Below are 22006 nucleotides of genomic sequence, written 5' to 3' on the forward strand. Positions count from 1 at the left end.
TGGTGGAAAATGCCTGGCATCGCGCTGGGTGCATCGTTAAGCTGTCAATGGAAACGATACTTTTATGGTCATGACGAGAAACTGAGCGCGTCCTCCTCTTGTCAAGCAGAGTTCTTTGGGCGCGGGTGATCCCGCGCTCCCTGCGACGCCCCCCACCCGACCCCGGGCGCCCGCGCCTCCGGGTGTCCTCCGGGCTCCCGGGGTGGTGCGAGGCCGGGAGGGGCGGGGCCGGTGGGGTGGGGGAGGACCTGGCGGGGCGGGGCAGCGACGGCGCGGCGCGATCAGCGCCGCCGACCGCCGCGGGGCGTGGCCCCGGGGCTCCGGGCAGCCTACAAGAGGCGGCGCGCAGGGTCCTCGGACCCACTGCATCTCTCGGCGGCAGCGGTGTACCATATCCCGCGACCTGCCCGCTGTGTCCGCTGTGCCTGTGCTGCTGCTGACGCTGCCGCCACTCCACTCAGGAGACGCCGGCGAGGAGGTGGCTGGAGCCCTGCGGAGGGAGGTAAGTGTGACTTAAATGGTTCTCCTCTTTGCACTGTACGATCCGCTCCCGCGATCTCCGAGGAGCTGAGATAGCCGGCGCAGATGCCGTCTCTTAGGGCTTACTGTGTGCAGGCTCTTAGCTGAGCGCGCCACCTGCATCTCAGAACCGTGCTCGGCAGCATGCCCGTCCCCAGATGGAGAAACTGAGGCTCAGCGAGGGCAAGTTGCCTGAGACCTCACATGCTGGAAGCTAGGGAGCCAGCACTCAAAGGCCGTCTGACCGCAGAATCGTGCTCCCCGAGGCTGTGTACTCCTCCCTCACCTGTGCAGTTCACTAGCATCTGTTGCGTTCCTGTGTACACAGTGGGCGTCAATAAATAGAAAGCTGATGGTGTGTATGTGGCAGGACTTCGAATGCGTCCTGCCCACGTGTGGAGGGCCGGGGTGATCCTAAGGGCGTGTGCGTTCTGCTCGGCAAGTTTACAGGGCCACACCCCTTTATGATTTTGTTTGGAACAAACCTTCCAGGTAGTCTTCCTGAGGGTCAGAGAGGTGAAGTGTCCAGGCAGAGCAGAGGCTGGGACCCAGTTCTGTCTGCCTCCAAAGCTCCATGTGGCTGTGGATGCGTCCAGGCGTGGGGCATATCAGAGTTCCTACAGGTCTGGGAAGAGTTCCTGGGTCTCTTCAACCGGAGTGGATATCTGCGTAAACTTCTTGTGGGGGGACGGCTGGGAGCTGAGGGCTCAGCTCTGGGATCTAGGAGATCTGCAGCCCCAGGTGGAAGAGCCAGGGCGAGCCCCTCGTGCAGTGCAGACCCAGAACCTCCCTTGAAAGGGCTGGGCTGGTGGACAAGCCAGGAAGGGCTTAGCTGACGCCTGCTCGTTGCAGTCCGATTTGAACTGGGTGTCTTTTAGCCAGAGGTGAGTTACTCCTCTGATCAGAAGCCGCTGGGAGTCTGTCAGGCGCCCAGCTCAACTTCCAGCCAAGAGTGGGCTTGTGAGTTTCTACCTTGAACCTTTGGTCTCCTTGCCTGGGCAGAATAGGGTGAGCCTGCCTTCCGCAGTGGGATCGGGACACCAAGGGTCTGGAGCCTGACAGATGAGAGACCATGTGAAGGTCAAGGTGAAGGCCGTGCCCCCTTCTCCAGATAGACCCAGAGGGGAGCTCTCAGGGCTCTTTGTCTTGTGCACCTGATTTTCGGTTTCTGCCCCTGACCTGGCTGGCTGCACGTGGGGGAAGGAGCAGAAGGTGTGGGAGCTGCGTTGCTGGTGTGCCGGCTCTGAGGGCCGTTGCCGTCGTCTTTACCTGCAACACACCTGGGCACGAGGCCTCCAGGTTTTCATTACAGATGAGGCAACCGAGGCTCAAAGAGGTGAAGTGCTTGCCCAAGGTCCCCTGGCTTGCGTGTGATGTTGTCACCCCAGGTCTCTCTGTCTACTTACCCTACACACTTAGCGGCTGGGTCCTGCCTCCTTTAAGGCACTTCTCTGCCCAACTGCTGACTCTACGTGTGAACCTGACCTTCAACAGGAACCGTTTCGTTTGAGAGGGGTTCCACGTGAAACAGCAGCAGAGTTGAGCCCCAGCCTCGTCCCTGATGACGCAGCCAGGGAGAATGAAGAGAGTGATCTTGATTTTTACAGTCTCTTAAAAAATAGGAGTACGAATAGTAATGATAGCATCTGTAATCCTCCCAGCAGCTGACGTTTATCTGGCACGTACTGTGGCCCAGACGCGCCTGGGGTTTTACACGGATGACCTATCCTGCTGACTTTTTTATGAGCTGGACTGTCCTGCTTTTTACAAGGAGGCGGTCGAGGCTCAGAGTGATTAAGGTATGTACCCCACGTGACACGGCCAGAGCGGGGAAGAGCTGCCATCCTGGCTGGACCCCACCCGAGATTCTGGAAGAAGATGCCGGTCCGGTGGCCGGCCACAGGACTGTCAGCGCAGAGCACGCTGCTGCACAAGGTTTCTGCCATGTGGGTTCTGAATCCCTGGCCCCGGTTAAGGGTGGGCCTGGAGAGGGGCTTGGGATCCACTCTGCTGACAGGTACCTGTGTCAACGTGCAGAGGGCCCCGCTGGGGAGCCCAGAGCAATGCCAGCTGCTCCCACAGTCCTGCGTCTGGAAAGGAGAGCTGGCTTGATGGGGAGGGGCTGGAGCTCAGCAGAAGAGCATGAGCTTCTAAAAGCCCCCAAACTGCATCCCTCCCTCAGAGACCTCACGTTGGATAGCTGGGGTTTGTGGTAGGTTGCATTTGAAAACTGGCTTTTAAAGGCAGGACCCCCAAATGCCGACCTCTTTGGCCTTGTGGGAGCTGGAACATTTCTTTTCTCTGTCACCAGAGTAATTTACTGCGTATGGGAGGTGCCTCTGTGTCTGCTTGCTCCCGACCTAGGAAGCTTTCTTTCCCCCCCTTTTTTTGCAGACTCACTGGTTTTTGATCAGTCCCAGATGTGCAAACCCAGCATCACTCAGAGGGGCTCATGGCTTGTCAAGAAAGGAAAATATAACACAGGCGTCATTTCATTTCATCTTCAGTTCGTTGAACTGAACAGCTTCTCAGACCTTCATGGCATAGGGCATCTGGAGCCCCTCATAAAGTCCCAAAGGGAGCACACTCTGTTCTGGAACAGGGAGGGTCAGGCAGATCTGGGTCGTGGTTGGTAGGGCCAGCCATGCTCTTTTTCCTTTCTTTCTTTTTTTCCTTGAAAAAACAGGTTTTATTGTGGTAAAACACTCATCAACATAAAACTTACATTTTAAAGTGCACTGTTTGGTGGCATCTAGTACATTCACAGTGTTCTGCAACCATCACCACTGTCTAATTCCAGAACGTTTTCAGCATCCCAGCAGGAGACCCCATAACCGTTATTAGCCATCGCTCCCCATCTGTCCTCCCCGGCCCCGGGCAACTCCTCATCTGCTTTCTGTCTGTCTGGATTTGCTTATACTGGACATTTCATATAAATGGAATCCTACAGTACGTGGCTTTTTGCGTCTGGCTTCTCTCACTGAGCATAACGTTGCCAAGGTTCATTCATGATGCAGCCTGTGTCCGTGCTACGTCCCTTTTTATGGCTGAATGCTATTCCAGTGTCTGGATAGATCACCTTTCATTGATCCCTTCTTCCACTGATGGAAGTTTGGGCCATCTCCACCTTTTGGCTGTCGTGCATAATGCCGCTATTAACGTCTGTGTACACAGTTTTGTTTGTACACCTGTTTTCAGTTGTTTTGGGTCTACCCCTAGGAGCAGAATAGCTGGGTCACATGGTATTAAGGAACACGTGTCCTGTTTTCTTGACTTCCCTCTTGAAGGAACATCGACTGAGATCATCTCATTCAGGAATGAGAATCTGGTGTCTGGGTGTTTGGGGGGAGGTGTCCACAGTTCCCCTGCCTCTGTACCAGGAGAGCAACTGACAGAGATTCCTGTCGGAGATGTTGCCCTGGGGGAGCTCAGCTTTCTGCCCCAGGCTGTGCAGTTGTGGGTAGTCACCGACAAACACCCCCTCTTCAAGGCTGTGGGGATAGACAGTTTCTCACGATACAGCCCGAGGGAGATGTATCTTCTCTGATTGTGTCAAATGCTGTGTCAGCTTAGACAAAAGCCACAGATTTAGGGAAAAAAGAAAAGTCCTAATGAGGATTATGCAACTTTTGGACCATCATTTTTTAAAAATATAAATTATGAAATCCCACATTTTCAGTCCAAGTTTCTGGATCGCATCCCACGGTGAGTACAGAATGGTGAAATCCCAGAAGGGAAAAGAATCCAGCTTCCATTTTGTTTGCAGTCAGGTGTCCCAGAATGGACCCCGCCCTGAGGTTCTTTTGTGTTGAAAAACTCCTGGATCTCTCTAGAACTGGGAACTGCCATTCAGCCGGCAACTGCTGAGGCTGACTTGCTAAGATCCTAGAAGTCCTTTTAGAGCAAAGAGGCAGGATTCTCTGGCAAGGAAAGGTGACGTTGTGGGGGGGAGATGTTGGGGGGTACACCAAGGGGAGGGACCAGGTATGTGCAAAGGCCTGGAGGAGGGGAGGGTCCTGGTACCCTGAGAATGACAAGCTCAGGGTGTCTGGGGTCTAAGGGTCAGGCGCAGGGTGGAGGAGCCTGCCCTCCGGTGGGGTCAGCTGTACTGAGCTTGGATTTCTTGCTCTGGGCTGCGGGGCACAGGAGAGCCACAGGGTGGCCTTTGTACTTGAGAACAGATCACTGTGGGATGAGCAGTATCCCCCAAAGTGTGGGGAGCCCATCCTGCTGGTCCCCGAGGTGACTGAGCGTGTCTAGTGACCCAGCAGCAAAGGCCTCCCACCCAGGCGCTGTTCTCTCCTCTGTGTCACAGCAAGGCGACCGTCTCAGGGGGTGCCTTCTGCCCCGAATGCCTCCCCACCCTGACCTCGCTACAACAGAGAGCGCCCTCTACAGTGAAGCCCCTGGCCCCAACTCTCTTCCGTTTTCCTCGTGTTCCGTTTTACTCTAGCCTCAGGTTCTCTGCACCTGCTGATGAGAGAAGGTTCCCTTTTTAAAGTAAATTTCTTTGAACCCCCAAAGCAAGCCAACTTCAATAAAATACGAAGTGTGAACTAGAACAGGGAGATGGTAGGAAGGTGGGCAAAGCTTGGGGAAGGGGGTGTGCTAAAGGCTGGACTTCGGGAAACACTGGACTGAGGTGCGGCGTGAGAAGATTTGAGAGGCTGTTACCACCTAGAGCAGCGTTTCTCAAAGTGGGGTCCCCGGACCAGCAGCGGCTCCCAGGAGCTCATCCGAATGCCGATTCTCAGGCCCTGCCCCAGGCCTCCTAAAGCTATGGGGGGGGGCGACAATCTGTGTTTTCACGCGGCTTCCAGCACTTTCTGGTGCGGGCTCCAGGGTGGGACCCATTGCCCTGGAAAGCTGAGAAGACTTGCTCTGGGCCCCGGCCCCAGAATGGGGTGGGCGGGGCTGGCTGATGGGGGCAGAAGGTTCTGTTTACAGGACCTGGTGTGACCAGAAACAGGTCACGTGGCGAGAATGGAGCCAGTGGCTTGGGAGCTAGAATGACCTCTCCTGTCCAGAGCCGAGGCCCCTGAGAACAGGCTCTTGACGTGCGCCTAGGACTTTCTTCTGGAAGAGGGCTCGGCTTGTTGGCACCCGTTGCTCTGGGGCCCAAGCAAGTGTCCTGAGGATTCCCGCCTTTTCCTTCCGCCTGTATTTAGAGCCCCGCGTGCCCAGGAGCTTGTGAAGTCCGTTTGTTTGTAACCCCTAAGCGGCCCCTGTGAAAGAATGGGTTGTTTCCCTCCCAGCATTTAAAATACATCTGTGTGTATGCACGTGTGCGCTGCACCTCTCCATCCCGCCCCCAAACCGGCTCCCAACACAGCCAGTCTGTTCTCATGGGGGAAGCACGGGCTGCTGTAAAAACACTGTTTATTCCCGGGAACCTTCAAGGCCGGGCTTCCCGGGGACTGAGATATTTTCGGCTTTGGCATCGCTGGACAAAGTGCCCTTCAGACGGGGGATGAACTGGGCCCTGTCTGGGAGAGTCGGTGTCTGGCCCAAGTGGGAGGCTCTGGCAGCACGGAGCTTTATCTGGGCTCCAGCACCTTCAAGTTCACTTTGAAGGGCTGTAGGAGACCAGGCCCCGGACTTGTCTCATTGCGGAGCCTCCTGGGGGGAGCCCTGGAGGATTTTCTCTTGCATAATCTGTTCTCCAGCTTCTCTGGAGCCGTTCTTCCAACAGAAGCCAGAACTTCTTTAAATTTCTCTTAAACTTTTTATTAAAGTTCAACATGCTAGAGAAGAGTGCACATGCATTCGTGCGTCGGGGGATGAATTTTCTCCAAGTGTGCGTACCCGTGCTATGGCCCCAGAGCTACAGAGCCTGACCGTCCCCCAGGAACCCTCCCATAGCCCCACCTCTGAGAGTAACCATTTCCGGACTTCTGACGGTATAGGTTGGTTTTGCCTGGTTTTGAACTTTACGTAAATGAACCATGCATGTTTCATCACTGGAGTCTGGCTTTGGTTCAGTGTTATGTCTGTGAGCTTCGTCTGCAATGCTACATCTGCCAGGCTCTCAAAGCATAAATCAGACCCTGTCACCATCGGCTTCATCTGCCCTGCACCCGACAGGCATGCATGCACACACACACACACACACAAACACACACACACACACACACACACCCCTCTTTGCAATTATTTTCTAAATTTTTTATTGTTTTTATTTTATGGCCATGCCACATGGCATGCGGGATCTTAGTTCCCCAGCCAGGGATCAAACCTGCACCCCCTGCAGTAAAAGCGCAGAGTCTTAACCACTGGACCACCAGGGAAGTTCCCCCTCTTTGCATTTAGAATAAAATCCTTGTCATGGCCCTCAAGGCCCCTGGCTGCTTGGCCCTGCTTGCCTCTGTGACCCCATTTCTCCCCGGCCACACTGGCTTTGCGCCCCTCCTTGGTCAGGCCAAGCTGGTGACCATCTCAGAGTCTTTGTGCTTGCGGTTCCTGCTGCCTGGAGTTCACCCCAGCCAGAGTGGTCCCTGCCCCACCCTCTGCCCAGCCTCACCATCCCGTGTCCCAGGGCTGTCTTCCTCCAGCCTCTGTAACATCTATTTGCTGCGATGTTCCCTCCCTCCCCGCCCCCCGATTCCTGGGGACAGAGGCTTGTTCACTGGCCTATCCCAGGGACTCCGTGGCCACGTGAGGGTTGCCCTGGGGATGTTCATCTGTGTGGAGATTCCATAGCCTGCTGCTATAGAATTCTTGAGCTTGGTTCAAGGCTGTGACTCATCCTTGCAGGTACCACCCAATACCAGTGAATCATGCATTTCAGGTGGGAGGCTGGTCCAGGTGCTGTCAGCCTCGTAGCCTGCAGCAGAGATGATCTGGGATGCCAGAATTCACCCAGGAGGAGGAAGGAAAGAAACAGTCATTAAGCACCGGTAGATCCTGGGACTCTGCTGCTGGGCTCTTTAGAACCACCATCTCCTTACTCTGCAAATCTTCCCCCAGCCCTGGGAGAAATTCAGGGCTTCGTTTTGCCCATGAGGGACTGGAGACTCCACGAGGTTGAGGGACCCTCTGGGCAGCACCCAGCTCAATGATGTGGAGTCAGGATTCGAACTGGGATTGACCCAATGTCCACGCTTATCGACGCTGCCTCCTGGGAGTCCTTGATTTCTTGTCCCTTGGAGGTGGAGGTTTCCTGCCATTTATCTAAAGCTTTGCTGGGAGCATTGTTTCCAAGGAAGCATCCACACATCTGCAAGAAGGGAGAAAGGGGCCCCAGGAGTTATGTACTGGGTATTTTAAGAACATATTAATTTATTATCCGGTCACTTTAAAGTGGCTTCTCATATATTATCTTGGCTTGCACTGAACAAACCTGGTTTTTAGTTCTTTTTTTTCACACAGAGTAGATTAAGTAAATGATTGTTGAGGGAGTGTTCTCTTTTTGTTCAGAATTGTGTATATTCTCAGCATAGTATTTAAAAAACTGAATGGGTTTTGTATATTGTATTTGTTCAAGTAAGCATCCCGAGATATTGCCCTGTGTATCCCATAGGGATGTATCTCTGGCTGAGGGGACAGGAGGAGAGAAAGTGCCTGCAGCGGGGCGGGGGCGGGGGGGGGCGCATTTTTGTTAAGCCTAGTGTCTGTCTTTGTGGGGTTGAGGGCAGAGCAGTTGGCAAGGGAAGGGAAGGCCTGTTTCCTCCATTGTCGTGCCCTAATTCTGTTGAGAAAGGTTTAAGGAAAACTGGCTCCAATGGAGGAGGGAGATCCCCACCCCTGGGGTGTCTGATACTTACCCAGTCCTGGGATCTGCCTGAGACAGGCCGGGGTGTCCCGCCCCCCTCCGCCCAGCCACCACTTCATTCCTGGAATTTCTGGGTGGTTTGTGGGTCTGACTCTGCTCTGCCCTTGGCCTCGCTCACGTTTCGAGTTCTCCCTTGTGCTTCTGAAGAAGAGAGGAGCCTGGGGCACCCCGGGCTTGGGGGTTAGCCTCGAGGTCTCTTGCTGAGTCCGGCTGACGTCGGGGCACAGGTCAGAACTGCCCTGACGTTTTGGAGAGCAGGATGGGTAGGCGGTCAGAGTGTGGCAGGCTCTGTATGACCGTGAGCAAGCTGCTTTTCTGTGTTGAGCCTCAGTTTCCTCATCTGTAAAATGGGGATCATAATTGCAGTGGCCCCATCAGTCTGTGCAGAGGATGAAATACAAGATTCTGGGAGTGGAGGACCCAGAACAACGTCTGCCGCTTCGCCCTCACTCATCAAGTGTTGGCTGGGTTATTGGGGATAAGTGTTTGCTGGGCAGTTAATACGCGCTAAGGATTCAAGTTGAATAAGACCCAGTTGGCCAGTGCTGTGCTGGAGCTGGCCGACTGGGTCATGCTGGCTTGTCCCGGCTTGTGAGAGCCCATGGTTAAGTATTCAGAAAAGTTGTGGTTAAGTTTCTGAAAAGTTCAACCCAACCATCATTTTGGTTTTTTTTTTAATTGAAGTATCGTTAATGTACAATGTTGTGTAAGTTTCAGGTGTACAGCACAGTGATTCAGTTATATACACATATATATGTACATATACCCGTATTTCTAGATACTTTTTTTTCCCTTATAGGTTATTACAAAATGTTGAGTATAATTCCCCGTGAACACCACCAGCATTAAATGTTATATAAACTTATAGTGAAATAAGTCTTATTTAAAACAAAGGTAATAAATACTCAAAACTTAGCACATCCTAATTTTTTTTACCTCGCTTTCCTATTCTCTCTGCCCTTGGGGTGGTTGATGTCTATTCTGTGCATGTGGTGGAAGAACGACATCATTCTGTGTTATCAGGAGGCTCTTTCCAGAAACTCCATGCTCAGTGACCCCACGTTGGTGGCTTCAAATTGCCGTGGTGGGAATATTTACACCAAGAGAATTGGCAGACACTACAGATCAGGGTGGGTATTTTGGGGTTTTTCGAGCATCCGTTGTTAAACATTTACCAGCACAGCAGTGGTTCCAGCCATCAAGAAGCGCCCAGTCTTAGCGGGCAAGGCAGCAAGTGTGAGTAGACAGGAGGCAAGCTGCTGAACCCTTGACACCCACGGCCGGTGAACTCAGCCGAGCTGAGCCCTGCAAGGGGACCTAGCACTGCAACCGCGTTGGCCTGTGAACTGGCGGACTGTCACCACTGTGAATCCAGGTCCCGGCCAGTTGGTCACATTCACGCTGCAGACCCGGTCTGTGACGTCTCAGAACCCACTTCCCCAGAAAGCTGGGAAAAAGTGTCCAAGGCCCCAGGCATGCAGTGAGCCGAAGCGTGTTTCAAGTTTAGGGGTGGGCTTCCCCCCACCCCCGACAAGCAATAGACATTTATTGGATTTTTAAAAATTAGATTTTGTCTCAAAGCAGAGGTGGGGCTTTTTTTCTTTTCTTTTTTTTTGTGGCACGTGGGCCTCTCACTGCTGTGGCCTCTCCCGTTGCGGAGCACAGGCTCCGGACGCGCAGGCTCAGCGGCCATGGCTCACGGGCCCAGCCGCTCCGCGGCGCGTGGGATCTTCCCGGACCCGGGCACGAACCCGTGTACCCTGCATCGGCAGGCGGACTCTCAACCACTGCGCCACCAGGGAAGCCCAGAGGCGGGGCTTTGAAATAATGTGGTGAAGAGAGAATAGCCTTTTCACTGTGTTCCCCATTATTAATTCCAGGCTTCCCCAAATCCCTCCAAACAATGTATCTGTGGAGTATTCAGCATCACCATCACTATTGTCATAGCCAGTACTATTAGCCGTAGACCTTGTAGCGAACCCTGTAATATTGTAACACTCGTGCTCCTCATCTCCATCATTCCTCGTACCACGGCTTGTCCCTTGACCCCGGCCTGCCCCGTCCCCTGCAGGCTGATCCGTCCCCGCTCAGCAGTGAAGACTCAGCCAAAGGGTCGTCGCTTTCTGGAAGCCTCCTGGAGCTGAATCACACCTGCAGACCCGTCAGTCTTGTTCACCTACAGAGGCGCCAGCGGTGTTCAATAAATATTTACGTAGTGGATGTACGGATCTCCTCGTCCCGAGGTCAGAAACTGGCGGTTCAGCGGTGAACAAGGCGGACGGGTCTGGGGCCGTGATTAAGCAGCGACCCTGCAGTTGTGTCTTAACCCACGAGCAGGACTTCATTCATCGGCGGGACCCGGGCGGGGGAGGGGCAGGCTGGGGTCATGAGATGAGCTGCGAGAACAGCATGTGCAGAAGCAGAGAGCTTGGCACGGTCTCGGGGCTGACGGCTGGCAGGCTCCGTCCTACGAGTCATCTTTCTGGCAGGTTTTCTTAAACATAGGCGAAGGCAGCCTGGGCGGGATGACATCGAACTCCAACCACGTTCTCTTTCTTTCTCTCATTCCTGGGAGTTGAATTTGGCGTCAGCATCCCCCAGGAGCTAGCCCTCGAGGAGACCCCTGGCTAGATGGGGGACATGTGGGGCTGTGGATGCCCTAAATGTCCCCAGAGCCTTGGCCGGGGTAGAGGGGTGATGGCAGAGCTGACGTTGCAGCACCCATGTGCTCAGGGTTCCCCACGCTTCCAGAAAGCTGGATTTCAAGCCTTGGTTCCACCTCAAACCAGACCCGCAACCTCACAGATACCACATAACTTCTCCCGGGCTCAGTTTTCTTTTCCAGAAAATGAGGTAGAAAACAGCCAGGGTCCAACTGCATCTGAAAGCTGAGGCCGTGCTGCAGGAATCTGACCCCAGGCTGGGTCTGGACGTTGACCGTGGGGCGTGAAAGCTTTCTTGGTCCCCTCCCCGCCCCCTGGTATGTGCTTATGGGACCCTGGCGCCGTTATCTTGTTTGTGGTCTCGCGGGCTGGGTTTTGCAACTGGGGCCAAGGAGACGATGTCTCCCAGACGGCGTTTCTGTGAATTGTACGGCCGTCCACGCGGGTGTTTCGGGCTTTTGGCAGGAGGCCAGGGACAGAGAGTGGAGAAGGGCTTCTCTAGAAATGAAGCTTGCATTTGGCAACCCTAGGAGAAAGCGGGGACAAAAGCGCAGAGCTGGGGAGTGTGGGCCTCCGTCTCCAGGAACAGAAGGGAGCTCGGGTTGACCCCCTGAAGTGTGAGCCCCTCGGGAACGTTAGGACGGCTGGAGGGTGCCCGGCAGAGAGGGTCCGTCGGTGCGGGCGTCATATTTTAGTCAAAGGTACGTCAGCAGATAGAGACTGGGTGGGTGCCAAGCCCCATGACGGGGAGTATCTTGGTGAAATGTAACCATGATGTAAAGGTTTCGTTCCCCTGGGGGCGACAAACGGATGCCTTCTCGACAGAGTCACTACCTGGGGTGGGGCACGGTGCCTGTCTCCACTGAGCCCCACTATCCGTGCAGGAAGCAGAGAAGGGAAGGGAGGGTCGCAGTGAGTGCTGGGTTGTTTGTGGGCGGCCCTCCCCTGTGTGGGTAGTGACGGGAAATCCCCAAGGAAGCCCACCCCTTGGGAAGGCACTGTGGCATTGAGGAAGGGGCTTGGAGGTCAGACGGAGCTGCGTTCCAGCCCCAGGTTTTCTGCTTGCAGTTGTGTGACCCTGGGCAGGTTCCTGACACTCCAGGGGCCTCAGTCTCCTCACCTGTAAAATGGGAGCAATAGAGCCCAAACCTCTGAATCATTGGGAGGGTGAAGTGAGAAGTGCAGCAACGGGCTTGCGGTAGGTCTCCCTCCATGTAAGCCCCGCTGGCCTCCCTGGTGGGGGCCTGTACGTGTCATTGGAAAGCCCCTGGTGGTGGTGGGCAGTGTGTGTCTCATTGGGAAAACTTTTTTTAAAAATTTATTTTATTGAAGTATAGTTGGTTTATAATGTTGTGTTAATTTCTGCTGTACAGCAAAGTGACTCAGTTATACAAATATGTATTCTTTTTCATATTCTTTTTCATTATGGTTTATCCCAGGATATTGAATGTAGTTCCCTGTGCTATACAGTAGGACCTCGTTGTTTATCCATTCTTTATATAATAGTTTGCATCTGCTAACCGCAGACTCCCACTCCACGCCCCCCATCCCCTCTACCCCTTGGCAACCACTAGTCTATTCTCTATGTCTGTGAGTTTGTTTCTTTTAAATTGTAGATGGAAAGGGGGCTGCAGTGCTTTTTCCCTAGGCTCTTGTCGAGCTGTTTCGGCAGTGGAAGCTGAATGCCAAGGGGCTGAAGGCCAAGGCGGGCTGGCGTGGCCCCGGCCAAGTCGCCTCGGCTGATGGGCTTGTGCTGTGACACAGCACCAAGCGTCACTGCCCAGGTTCCAGCCACGATCCCACCCTTGGCCTCCCCATTTGCCCCTCTGCTCCTCCCTTACCCCCTTCCATACAGCTGCCAGTGGGATACTTAGAACACAGTTCTCCTCGCTTATTATCTGATGCTTGTATTAGTTTGCTAGGGCTGCCAGGATAAAGTACCACAGACTGAGTGGTTTAAACAACACAAATTCATTTTCTCACACTTTTGGAGTCTGGAAGTCCAAGATCAAGGTGTCGGCGGAGCTGGTTTCTTTTAGGCTTTGCTCCTTGGTGTGAAGACGGCGGTCTCCTTGCTGTATCTCACACTCTCGTCCCTCCGTGTGTGTCTGTGTCCTAATCCCTTCTTCTTATAAGGACACCAGTCATACTGGAGCAGGGCTCACCCATATGACCTCATTTTAACTTAACCACCTCTTGAAAGACCCTCTCTCCAAATACAGTCACAGTCTGAGGTGCTGGGGGTTAGGACTTCGACATAGGAATTTGCAGGCCACACAGCTCAGTCCAGCATTCTGGTTTTTCTCCCCTGTGTGCCAGCCCAGTGCTGTGCTCTGGAATGTAGATGTGAGATGCCAGCCCTGTTACTGTTACAATTCTGCTTAAATCTTCAGTGTTCTCCTATGGCCCAAACTTAGCGGAAGCCATCAAGGTACAGGCGTTGCCCCCTCCCCAGCGTGGACCCCACCAACCCTCCCTGAGCTGCAGCCAGGCCAGACCATTTTCAGACCCAGCACCATGTCCCGCATGGCCCAACCCAAGACAAGTTGGTGTGGTCCAGGCTAGCAACTGTCTCAAGGTGGAGAAGCCACTTGGAGAAATGCCTCTTTTCACTTGTGTTTCTCCCCATGGGAAGGTTTGACTAAACCCCATGGTTGGGAATTCCCTGGTGGTCCAGTGGTTAGGACTCTGTGCTTTGAGTGCCGAAGGCCCAGGTTCAATCGCCGGTTGGGGAACTCAGATCCCGCAAACCACGCGGTGTGGCCATAAACAAACAAACAAACAAACAAACAAACCCCATGGTTCTCCCAACTCTGAAGCTCCAGCTGAGGCTTTATCAGTTGTCTCCGGAACCTTCGAGGGAAGGACCCGTCTGCGGCCCATGGACCAAGCAAGGCCCTTGAATGTTCAGAGTGAAGGCGGCCGACCAAGTCTTCCGGAGTAAGGTCACCCTTGTTCAGGAGAACATGCCGGGAGAATGCACTTGGAACCAGTAGTGGTTTCACTGTCCTTTCATGCTTTGGCATTTTGCTTTGTTTTATTCATTAATATTTAAAGAAGTTTAAAGTAGACAAGTCCAAAGGCTAGTATGCGCTCACCACCGATGTCCGGCCCCCGAGGACACCCTCCTCTGGTGACTACATCACATTCCTGCCAACTCAGCCTGTCCACTCAGCGTGAACGGAGCTTACGCTTTGCAATATTTGCTTGAGAATTTGTTTTTTCGATAAATTTACTTATTTATTTATGGCTGTGTTGGGTCTTCGTTGCTGTGCGCGGGCTTTCTCTAGTCGCGGGGAGCGGGGCTACTCTTCGTTGTGGTGCGCAGGCTTCTCTTTGCAGTGGCTTCTCTTGTTGCAGAGCACAGGCTCTAGGTGCGCGGGCTTCAGTAGTTGTGGCATGCGGGCTCAGTAGGTGTGGCTCACGGGCTCTAGAGGGCAGGCTCAGTAGTTGTGGCACACGGGCTTAGCTGCTCCACGGCATGTGGGATCTTCCTGGACCAGAGTTCAAACCCCTGCATTGGCAGGTGGATTCTTAACCACTGCACCACCAGGGAAGTCCCGAGATTTTTAATAGAAACAATATGTTAGACATAAAGGTGAGTTCCCTCATATTCTCCTTCCCGGTTCAATTTACCTCACCCTGGCATCATCTACCACCATGAACTTGGTCTGTTCAGTCCTGGTTTTACCATACAAGCACATGCAGGCACACGCGTGCACACACCATATACATATATGTACATACATGTATAATACATGTGTATATAATACCCACGTGTACACAGATGTATGTACATATACACATATCTATAAGCTATACAAGGTATGGTTTACATGCCTTAAAATGCACACAAATAGTACCATTAGCATCGTATTCTACAACTTGCTTTTTTAGCCCAACATTAGATTTGAGCTTTGTTTATGCCAACACTCACAGAGCTGCAGGTCATCGTTTTTACTTGCTGTATAATATTCCACCCACACGGACTCACAATTCATTTACCCATCCCCCTACTGAGAGTCGTTGAGTTGTGCCCGTTGGTGATTTAAACCAAACCCAGTTTAGTTGAGTCATGTAAGCAATTCCTATTTCATGCCTTTTGGGGTGCCCTGCCCCTCGGGATGCTGAAGAGTAAAGCACATCGGGTGTGGCCGTGATGCCCGAGTGGACACTCCGTGATGTAGATTCCGCTCCTTCTTTGTCCTAAATCTTAACCCAGTGTCAGTGCGTTTTGGCATCCTTTTCAGCCTGGCCTCTGCAGCTGGGAAATGCTCGTATATGGTGGTGTGACTAAGCAGGGAGACGTCAGGGATCCTGAGAGCGTCTGCGTCTCTGGCTTGATCCCCACAGGGTGAGCGAGCACTCAGAAGTCCCCCACCCTCACCCAGGCCCCTGAGGCTCTGCCCCAAAGGGAACTCCTCGGGAGGGAGGCCACATCTCACCCATTCCAAGGAGTCAGGCCTCCCCCTAGATGGCGGTTATATTTATCTGAAGCGTAAGCTCGGTCAGGACCCTGGAGAGTTTCCAGGGCTGGAGATGGGAACTGCTGCGTTCCCATAGCTCCTCCGCTGCAGCTCTGCCTCCTGGGATGCCCCGGATGCGCCCTTGAGGATGTCCTCCTCCAGCTGCCAGCTTGCAGCCCCAGACCACGCGACCGGTGAAAACGCAGCTGTTGCCGGTATAGGAGAAGACCAGATGGGCTACCCGGGGTTCGGGGTGGGTCAGCGTCCAGGCTTGGCTGCCTCCCCCCAATCCAGGGGGGCCCTGGAGCCCCGCCCTCCAGCTCCCCGCGCTGTCTTGTCAGGCCTGTCCCGCTGGGTAGGGGCTGTGGGTTTCCTTGCCTGTCGCCCAACTGGGAGCTCCCTGAGGCCAGGACAGTGCCCTTTTCATCTTCGTGTCCCAGCGCCCAGCACAAAATAGTGTCTAATAAAGGTCATTGGGTGACTGACTGACTCTCCTTGGGAGTGAAGCAGAGGCGAGAGGGTGAACGAACACACTCCTTCAAGCCCCGCCTTGTCTTCTTGGACCAGACGATAAGCCAGGAGGAAGACCATGCTTTGTGACCTTTAGTGTGACCCCATGGAACCAGGGTAGCATGATGGAAAATCCCGGACCCTCAGAGGCACCACACCTGGGTTCGAGTCTCACCAGTGGAGCGGCCTTGGGACCAGCACGTCCTGCCTCAGCCTCCTCCCTGTAAAATGGGAGTGATAACAGGCCGACCTCCTGGGTTGTCGTGAGGATTGGAAATGGCATAATGAGGTAACTGGCCCACGTGGATGCTCAGGAAGGGTTCTGGGAAGGGACGCAAGGCACAGCGGAAATTCACCTAATAAATTAACTTCGGACCGTGGAATTTTAAAATTACTAAGTGTATTCCCAGACTAAGGCAGCTTTTCCTAAGACACTAAGAAAGGTTAGTAAGCGGCGTTATTTGGGAAAAGGGCCTGTAGCCCAAAGGCAAGATCCTTGCTGGGTCATAAAGTGAGGGATTCACCGCAGTCGGCACTGGGGGTCTCTGTCTGAGAGGGGTGAATCCCAACCGCTGTGACCACGAGGCTGTGCGCCACGGCCCCCAGCCCAGCAAGTGTCAGGGTTAGGGTTCCAGAAATACTTCTTGGGAAGTGCAGCTCCAAGATGGGCCTTGCAGGACCGGGAGTCCCAGCCACCGTCTTCTGTCACCTCGGCCCTACTGATGTAGTTGCGTACTAATAACCCATACGAACCACTAACGTAGCGGCCAACAGGGTAACACCTGGCAGTGCCTGTAACGGGCTCATTGTCAGACAGAAGCCGCCTGAGGGAGGTTGCACGCCAGACTGTTTAGGGGCTTTGCCAGGCAGGAGTGGGATGAGAGTGGGTACACAGATACCCCTGGAGGTCCTCTCTCTTTCTACTGTCACTTTCTCCAAGGAGCAAATCGGCAGAGTGCATAGCTGGGTCCCTGGCTGGGTCCTGGGAGATTGTGTCATAGTGTGTGACGGTTACACAGGTGGTGCCCGGTGGAAGGGCCGTGATAGGTGGGGCCTCATGCGGTGATGGGTCTGGGGATGCCTGACAATCGCTTGGGGAACTGAGTCTTACTTCACAGGGACCAGGAAGTCTGCCACTCACGTTGGTTCACGGCACGTCCTTTCGTGATGTGAAATGACTTTAGCAATCTCTTTGGGGGGGGCAGGAGATGGAACTTAATTCAGGCCGTAGACCCATCGCAGTCCTGAATGAGTCCAAATGCTGACTCCGAGTGAGAATAGATGGCACCATGAGAAGTTGAGTCCAGGAGAGACCAAGCCAGGATGTCCCATGTGGCATCAGGCCGCTTGCCTTGCTGGAGACCCTTGGCTTGAATCCCAGCTCCACCACTTCCTGCCTGCGGGACCTTGGTGGTTTAGCTTCTGTGGCCTCAGTCTCCATATCTGCAAAGTGGGGAGAATGACGTCCAGTACGGTCAGTGCCGTCTTGGGTTTGACACTGACCGACTCCTCCTGCCACCCTCTGCTTCTTTTCAGAGCTCACGAGCACCTCAGGAGCCCAGGCCACCCTGTCATCCCAGCCCTTGCTGCCAGCGTGGAGCCATGAGCTGTGTCCTGAACGGCATTGTGCCCTTGGGGCTGGTGCTGCTGGTCTGTGGAGCCCAAGGCTTTTTCCTGCCCAATGTCACACACCTAGAGAAGCTGCTCAGCAAATACCAGCAGGACAGACCCCACTCCCGGGTCCGGAGGGCCATCCCCAGGGCGGACAAGGAGGAGATCCTCATGCTTCACAACAGGCTGCGGGGCCAGGTGTCACCACCGGCCTCCAACATGGAGTACCTGGTGAGCACTGGGGCACCACAGGGGCTGGCCCCATCCGCGGGGGAGGGGGGGGATGGCAGGCTTGGGGACTCCTGGTGAGAGAGGGCCCCCTGCCTCTGTTCCGGATGCCTTACCCCATCAGCACAGGCTGCACCTCTCTGTAGCTCAGCCCAAGCTCCCGGCCCTCCTGGAGGGGGAGGGGCAGGGTCAAGGGCCAGGCTGTGGTGAGTCCGACCCCAGCTCTGCTACGTCTTCACCGTGTGACCTTGACGTCTCCTTAGCTAGTCTGAGCCTCAGCGTCTACTTTGGAAATCCCACCTCATGTGCCCCCCCACCCCCCGCTGTGACCATCTAATGGCACATGTGTTGACTGCCTGGCACAGAGGCTCAGCCCTGGGGCTGTGCTGTTACTGCTGTCCTTGTGTCACCCTTAGCTTCACCCCACCGTTTAGCTGCGCCTTCCGTCTGAGTAGCGAGGGGTGGCCGAGTCCGTGAGTGATGGGGTGTCTGCTGGGGAGGAAGGAGTAGAGAAGGGACAGTGGAGGGTCCCCTGTGCGTCTGGAGAAGCCCCGCATTTCGGAGCAGAAGGGGCAGCCAGCTCCCCGGTGCACGTCCCCAGCTCTGCCCTCACTCATGTGTCTCCGTGTCCCATCCCCCCAGCCCTGTGAAACGGGCGCCGTGGTATCCCCCCACTTTATAGACTGGGAAACCGAAGCCCGAGGTCACACAGCTGTAGAGGCGGAGGCGGATAATGACCTGGGTCCGGCTGAGTCCAGGACCCGTGCTCTTGTCCCCTCTCCACGCTCAGTTTAACCCCTCCCCCCACTCCCCCGACCCCACCAGCCTTTTCCATCCTCCCCTGATTATCGGGGCAGCCTCAGCCCTGGAGTGGGGGCAGGGGCTGTTTCACCTCCCATCTTGCCCTCTTCCGGCCCCTTCTGCATCCTGGTATCGCGTTATAGTTTCTAAATCTCACTCTCTTCCAGCCTTTGTCCAGGCAGGAGCCTCGGTGGCCCTCTGTGCTTCCTTCCCGGCATCCGGCATCCGAGGCCTCCTATCACAAGCCCTTGTCTGTCTGGATAGCCTGTTTCCCTCCCTTGCCTTTGGCCAGAGAGGCCTCTGGGTGCTGTGTGTGTTACAGACCCCGCCCCCCCCCCCCCCCCCCCCCCCCCCGAGGGTTGCACCCTCACCACTCCTGTACCCACCTCCCTGCAGGCCTGGCCCCGGGCCCTCTCCTTCCTCTGGACTCTCAGCTGCCGCTTTCCGTGTGGCCTGTGCTCTGACCTCGGCCACCCTCACAGTCGGTCACCTGCCCACGTGCCTGTGAGTCCCTCGGCGTCCTCGTCTGTGCTTGCGCGAGGTGGCCCGTCACCAGCTGTGGGACGGATGAATGGATGCCCGTCTGCGCAGAGCCCTGAGCAAGCCCCCAGTCCTCTGGGAACTCGTTATGAAACCATTTCTTTTTTCTCTGAAGAAAATGGTCCAGACATTTATTCCGAAGGGGCTGTGATAATTTTAGGAGGCAGAGTGGGCGCCCTTTCAACATGGGGCGCCTAATGCCTGGGGCAGCTGCGCAGACCTTTATAGGGTTAAGGACGGAGAGAATCAGGGTAGATTTTCTTTTTAGGGCACGGACTCCTCCCCGCTCCTTCCCAGCAACTGGTCATTTGGCTTCTGTCCCTGTGGGGAAAAGACACACTCCATCTCTTTCTGGATCAGTCACCCTCCATCCTGTGCCCCTCCCCACCCCAAGGCCCTGTGTGGTGCCTACCAGGGAGCAGGCATTTTCCTGGGCCTGAAGCTTGACTGAGCCCCAGTCCCGCCAGGGTCCTGGCTGTTTCCTGCCTCCTGTGGGGAGCAGGCTGGGTTTCTGCTGGTCTTTTCCTCATGCCCTGTGCTTGTCTGGTGCCTGTGGGGGAGATTCAGGGCAGCGGAAAGGAGCTTGGGTACGCAGCAGGCAGGGACAGGCCCTGGGCAGCCTGTGACTAGACTGCTGTGTTTTCCTATTTGTTTACTTCATGGTGTCTCAGGATTGGAGCTGGGATCTGGCTCCTTCCCTGTGGGGGAAGTAGAGCCTTTAGGGGTGTTGTTGAGGCCACCTCTGCGCAGGGGCCCTCGGGGCGGGGCCGGCAGTCTGAGCCTCAGCACCGTCCCCTCCCTCTGGGCATCCTCGGTGCAGTGCTGCCCGCCCAGTCTCCACCCAGACAAGTGACACTGATTTGAGAAAGTGTCTCAGAGTCATGGCTTCCTGCTCGGCCCTGCCTGCTGGGGCTTCTAGCCACAGTCCTTTGAAACAGGCTCAGCACTGAGAGGTGGATTTTAACACTCCAGAAATTAAGATACCCCATTTTGAGGTTTTATGAGCGGACAGGCTCTGGGGTTAAGTAGCTGCCACGTGCTAGCTGTGTGGCTTCGGCAGATTACTTAGCCTCTCTGTTTATAATTCCTCACCAAGCACAACGGGGGACGACAAAAGTCCCCTTCTCACAGAGTTGTTTGGCGGAGTCAGTAAGATAATACATGGTACTAAATAAATGTGAATTAGACTGTTGCTGTTATTTTAGTAACCATTATTTTAGTGGAGTGGGACCAGAACTTGGTGGCAGCATGCAGAGCAGGAAGATGGAAGATCCCCCTTGGAGGCTGGGTTGTTAAAGTTCTAACAAGTTCCTAGCTGGGTGACCTTAGGCAAGTTACTTAACCTCTCTTAAACTCAGAGGTTTTTGTTTGTTCATTTTATCTGCAACAATGGAGAGATAAGACATACCTCCAGGGCTTGTTGGGGAAGTTAAGTAAGAAAATGGTTCTAATGTTACCTGCAGTGGGCAGGTGTTCAGATGATGACTGCCCTGGCGGGTGCTTGAGAAAGTTAACTTCCTTAATATCCAGGTACCATTGACTGAGAGCTACTTTGCTTCTCATCTGGGGGCTCCATGCCTGCTGTCATTCAACCTTCCCCCAAATCCTATTCCAGGTACCATTAGCCCATTTAGAGATAGGGAAACAAAGGCACAGAGAGGTGAAACCATTTGCTTGAAGTCACACAGCCAGCAAGAGGCAGACCCTGGCACCGTACCCAGGTTCACCTAACAAGAGCACCTCACTGCCCCGCCCTCTGAAGGTGGGAGGTGCTTGCTCTTATCAACAGGCCGGTCTCCCACTGACTGAGTGTGGCGCCCAGAGGGTGTTGACCCCCTGTTTCAGGCTGTGCTTGGGCACTGGAGAAAGATCCGAGGCAGAAGTGGTACAGGGTTTGGTGGGCGCTGAAGGTGGAGCACTGTCGGGGAGAAACCCAGAATGTCCCCTGCACTTGAAATGGACGGCGAGTCCAGAGGTGTGACCCCGGCCTCCCCACCGAGGCGTCTGCCCTGGGGCAGGACTTGCCTCTGGGTGTTGAGGAGTCTTGGCCAGAAGGAGACAGCGAGATAGGAGGAGGAGAGGGCAGTGGGCAGCTTCCATTCCGGGGCCCCACAGTTGGTTCAACCAGTCTCCTGTTCCTGTTCCTGGATGGTCCCGGGGCTCTGCCTCGATAGGCTTTCAGTGAGCAGCTACTGTGTGCCAGGGCTGGGGCTTCCCAGAGCAAGGGACAGCCCCTGGCTGCCCATGAGCTGCAGCATCTTCCCCAAGACTCCGGGAGGGGGCGGGACAGCCGCTGGCTCGCAGCTGGGAGGGCCGCTTGGCATCTGTTCCTCCGCAGAAGAGAAGTGACCCTACTTGCCTTGTTCACCGTGTTCTTTCTTGAGGAGTTATGTGTGCTCCCTGGGCCAGCTGGGAGGCAAGCGGGCTGCAGATTCTTTGGCCTAGACCCCTGACTCAGGGAGGGCTGTGTTGGAGGGTAGCAGGACTGGGCGAGTTGAAGGCATTTCTTGCTACCTAAAAAAAAAATATATATATATAGTGGTAAAATATACGTAATATATAACTTACCATTTCAGCCATTTTTAAATGTACTATTCAGTGGCGTTAACTACCTTCACACCATCGTGCAACCATCACCGCCATCACCGTCGTTCATCTCCAGGATCTATTCATCCTCCCATTTCACAGATGAGGAGACTGAGGCTGAGAGAAGGGACTTGCCAGTGTCCCCGACAAGTTAGTGGCCGAGCAGGTGCTCTGAGGATCGGGGCTCCTCTAGGTTCTTTGCTGACCAGCCACTTCCCACCTCCCGAGCAAGGAACCCATCGGAGACATGCACGAAGTCCCTGTGTCTAGTGTCGCGGAAGCCGAAGCCCAGCCCTCGGGGTCTCCCAGGG

The 22006-nt window shown here is 54.7% G+C and overlaps 1 protein-coding gene across 1 annotated transcript in view; it reads left to right on the plus strand.

Moving 5' to 3' along the window:
- The first annotated feature begins 316 nt into the window (after positions 1-316).
- CRISPLD2 (cysteine rich secretory protein LCCL domain containing 2) overlaps positions 317-22006 on the plus strand; it is a 66983-nt gene continuing 45293 nt past the window's right edge. Inside the window, exons 1-2 of the mRNA XM_032613878.1 lie at positions 317-502; positions 17466-17771. Coding sequence (XP_032469769.1) covers positions 17532-17771 — 240 coding nt within the window. The 5' untranslated portion in view covers positions 317-502; positions 17466-17531. The remainder of the gene's footprint in view (positions 503-17465; positions 17772-22006) is intronic.

Source organism: Phocoena sinus, chromosome 19 (genome assembly GCF_008692025.1).
Source record: "Phocoena sinus isolate mPhoSin1 chromosome 19, mPhoSin1.pri, whole genome shotgun sequence".
NCBI lineage: Eukaryota > Metazoa > Chordata > Mammalia > Artiodactyla > Phocoenidae > Phocoena > Phocoena sinus.